Raw genomic sequence first — 4,285 nt, forward strand, 5'->3', positions numbered from 1 at the left:
TTTTTACTCTCGTCAAATCGAGGGTCAAGATTTTTGCAAAACAATTTTCAATTGATCGCGCATTTAAAATACAACTGACGTTGCTGTATTAGCACTTATCGTTCGCGGAAGCTACGTTGTTTAGCGGCGACGAGGAGGTAAAACGCGTGTCTACGTATACCCCGGCGTCGGGAATTAATTCATCATTTAGCCTAACGAAGGGAATAACTAGTTGTAGCGGATGAGGTGGACGCGCGTAATAATGCGATGTCAGATAAGAGAACGAGCGATGAGCGCTCGTTGTCGGCTCTGGAAATCGTCCGATTCTTTTTTCTTTTTTTTTCTTTTCTTTTTTTTTTTTCACACACCTGGCACGACATTTGCAGTCGGTCGCGTCGCATCCCTCTATTATTGTTGCCACAAAGTAAAAGCGAATGATACCTCTCGCAATCTTTCTGACGTTCTTCTCTCGTCATTCCGTTCATCGATACACACAAAACAAGTTGTTATTTTCCTTTTGTTTGTAAATACCTTCGCCGCGCACAGAAGTTTACAGAAGTCTCGAACAACTCGCTTCCGAGTTCTGACCCCGTTGTCGCTTTCTCGACTTATTTTCCGTAATATTCACTAGACGTTTTTTTGCGTGAACGATCTATCGACGCGTCACGTAGAACGGAAAATCGCGTCACGAGACAATGCGTTTTGAAAATAACGAATCGAAGAACCGGCGTTCGCTGTTCGCATCGCTATGCTCATTTAACGCCGCAGATATGCCAGATCGATTAACATTATCGCTATCTTAAGTCATAATGTATTGTCGACGTGTACCGAGTGCATTTTTTTTCTCCTCTGCGGTGGAGTCGCGCCGCATTCCCGATGTTATCGCGATTCGCGCACTATTGTGATCACCGATCTGCTGCGATCTGGAATTTTTTTCACGTCGACTCACGGATATCGACGTCGCGAGTCATGTTCACGGTGACGACAAGTCTCCCGGAAGAAGAAAAATCGCCTTGATTCGCGAAGAACAAACGGTTTCGTGTACCGCCACAAAGAACTGAGAAAAACATTCGTTTCTGCTCACAGTTTCGTATGATTTAATTTAATTTAATTTACTCTCTCTCTCTCTCTTATTATTATTTATTATTTCATTTCCTTGTCATTTCTTTGAAGTGATGTTCTTGAGCTCTTGTCCATTTTCTGTCGGACGCACCTGTGCAAACATGTTTTCTACATTTTGTTCAGGCATATTAGCATTTAACTTTTTCATATTCTTTATCTTTATTTTTAATTTCTATTTTATTTTATGTATTTTTGTTTTATATTTATATTTTTTTTGTATATAATTGTTACCTGCCTATATATATTTAAGGAATGTCAAATTTGTAACTTTTAGTGCGCCTGAGGGGATCCCATCCCAGGGCGCTAAATAAATATGCGCTTTCTCTCTCTCTCTCTCTCTCTCTAGACGTCGTGCAAATCGACACGTACAACACACCGAAACATCCAAAAACACTTCGTTGATTCGAAAAACACGTACGCGAAATATACGAGGAAAGCGCGTACGTGTCAAAGGACACTCGCGCGAGTATCATCGTCTTCGATAGTCGGTGTTTTGATAATTATTCTCAGAGCGCGCGCTCTTGTTCTTCGATTATCGCGCGTCTCGTCATCGCGATCCGAGCATCACACAACGTGCCACGTTGTCACGCGCGCTATATAATTTTAACACACGACTTTCTCGCAAAAACAAAGTCAGATAGGAACACGAAACTTTTTAAAACACGGAGTGTGCAGCAAATATTATTGAGAAAACAATTAGCGATTGGCCGCGCGCAACCAAAAATGTCGCGACATTACCGCTAATCTTTATAATGGCCTCCTCGAGAACGACTTGGCAAACAAGGTAATAAAACCGTCTCTAATTAGCGGTATTTAATACCAATAGCAATGTGGCTTTATATCGTCGTGCGAATTAACAATGGCCGCCGTTTCGCGGGGTTTCAAGACGGCGTCTAATTATTGCGCAGTTATTTCTCCTCCTCCTTCGTCTCCTCTTTCAGAAACGAGGATGATCTCGTAGAAAGCAAGAGAGATCTCTCTCGAAATCGCGCGTTCTTTGAAACGTTCGCGGCGCAACAAACCGCGCAATATTTCTTCTTCCTTCGCGCACCCGTCATGCCGTTTTGACGTTGCACGCCAGAGAGAGAGAGAGAGAGAGAGAGAGAGAGACACCGCCGCGCGCGATCAGGATGTTGCGTAAGGCCCCGACGACGAGCAAAACGAAGAGACACACGACGAGTGACAAACGAGTGACTTCCAGTCGCGTCACAAACGTGTCCTTCCCCCGAAAACACGAGCGCACTTCCGCCGTCAGCGACAATGGCATCACGCCAGAACAACAAAATGCAATTCTCATGTGTTTACGAAATCCGCGAAATATATCGTGTGCGATTTTATTACGCAGATTTCCGGAGCTACGTAGGGAAAAAGTACGAGCTCGCCGTTGCGGAGCAACACGCGTCGCAAGCGGAGCAGATATAATCCCGCGAGAGAAACGATTACGCGACGAAGTGACGATCTCGAGCACTATGAAAAATATCGCACGATGTAGTTTTGCTCCTTCAGATGAGGCGGAAACAACGAGGTGAAAACTAGGAAATCGGGAGAAGAGCTCGCGGATTTCGAGTAAAGTCGCGGCAAAATGATACGTTCGCACGGTGAAAACCGGGAAAGGTGAACGTGTGCATAAAACAAGCCACCGGTCTGCCTAATACTCCGCGCTCCGGTGTAACTACCGTCTCCCGCAGGCTACAACCGAAATAAGCACCAGAGGCATTACCCCGCGCGCTAGCACGCAACAAGTTTGTTTGCAAATTAGCTCGTTGTACGGTTGTTGTACGACTCGTAAAATTTGCTTGCATTCTTTCGCCTCTCATTCTCGTCTTACGACGTATTAATTAAACGCGAGAGCACTTTTCACGACGAAAACATACTCTTTGCGCGAGTTTACCGCGCGGCAAAGCAAAATGTCTCGTGCAAAACGTTTTGCCGTTACACCACGCGAACGAGCACAACCAAAACTACTTCAAACTAGGATATTTAACAAACGAATTTTGTCGAAGCACGTGAATCAGGACACACGATTTCTCGATTTTTGACGATCTAACTTTCTCGCACACACATACGCACAGAAAAATTGCTTCACTTTCGCAAATAAATTGCTCGGTTTGTGCTCACCTGGCGGCGTGATACCGTGCGGATTCAGATGCGGGTGATGATGTCCGGCGAGTATTCCCTTGCTCTGAAGATGATGAGCTGCTGCGGTTGGCCCTGGCGAGCTGGTGGGTGGCAGATGAGCAGCGGGATTGTAGAAACCCGCCGCTGCCAGGGCTGCAGCGCTGAAGTAACTGGCGGCCGCCACCGCCGAGGATGGATGCGACAACTCGCGTTGGCCGCTCGCGGGCAAAGGCGGCGGTGTTTCCGGCGCTGCGGCCGGGCTACCGGGTCCGCCGGGTGGCGGTGACGCGCTACTCTGTGACGACGAACCACCTAGAATACCAGGCGGATGAGTGCTGGCTGCAGTCAGCAGCGAGGAAACGCTAAAGTCCGTCGGTCGCGGTGCCGCCGGTGCCGGCAGATGTCCGGTGCCGGCACCGATGTGGCCGTTCGGATTGCTTGCGGGCGGCGTTCCGCCGGCGATCGAGCTTGCGAAGGGCGAGTGCTGATTTAGAGCCGTCGCTGACGCGGGGTACGCCATCCCAGGCCCCCCCGCCTCGGCCCGCGGCCCCGTGTTTGCACCCTCGACCACGTTAGCCTCCAATTCTATGCCAAGTATACGTCGTTGACCGTCGACGTCTTTTGCAGAGGAGTCCTCCTCCTCCTCCACCACCACCTCCTCGGGCCGTGATCGCTGCTGCAGCGCGGAGGGTTGCGGAGTGCTGGCGCAGTGGGTACCCCTGCACGCCGTGTCTTGTTCGAATCTCATCGAGACGGGCGGATGTGCCGAGTCGCGCGAGATTCCTCTTCGAGTGACTCAAACCTGCTTCGGTTGCTGCTCGCGCGAGACGGTTCTCTCTTATCCGTTTTGGCTCTCGTTTTCGAATAAACACGCGCTGTCGCTCGCGAGAGCCGCTCACGAGCCGTCGGACAGAGGCTACGCGGCTCCTCGGAGTGGTCTGGCTTGATCAGCGATCGCGCTCGTTTCTTCTGCTCATATTCACAAACACGGACGTTCGGTAATGGAAATTCGCGTTCAATATTCGAGATCACGATTCCTGGAACACCCGCGTTCCCCGATGCAAAT

The 4,285-nt window shown here is 49.1% G+C and overlaps 1 protein-coding gene across 1 annotated transcript; it reads right to left on the bottom strand.

The window, feature by feature from the left end:
* Window positions 1–1,127: 1,127 nt before the first annotated feature.
* Window positions 1,128–3,967, bottom strand: LOC109856416 (transcription initiation factor TFIID subunit 4-like). Its single transcript, XM_020431680.1, has 2 exons — window positions 3,220–3,967; window positions 1,128–1,192 (listed from the first exon to the last, which is right to left on the bottom strand). The coding sequence occupies exons 1-2, from the start codon at window positions 3,965–3,967 to the stop codon at window positions 1,128–1,130; spliced, it is 813 nt and encodes a 270-aa protein (XP_020287269.1).
* Between the last annotated feature and the right edge of the window lie 318 nt (window positions 3,968–4,285).

The sequence above is a fragment of the Pseudomyrmex gracilis genome, unplaced genomic scaffold (genome assembly GCF_002006095.1).
Source record: "Pseudomyrmex gracilis isolate BER0280 unplaced genomic scaffold, ASM200609v1 scaffold_117, whole genome shotgun sequence".
NCBI lineage: Eukaryota > Metazoa > Arthropoda > Insecta > Hymenoptera > Formicidae > Pseudomyrmex > Pseudomyrmex gracilis.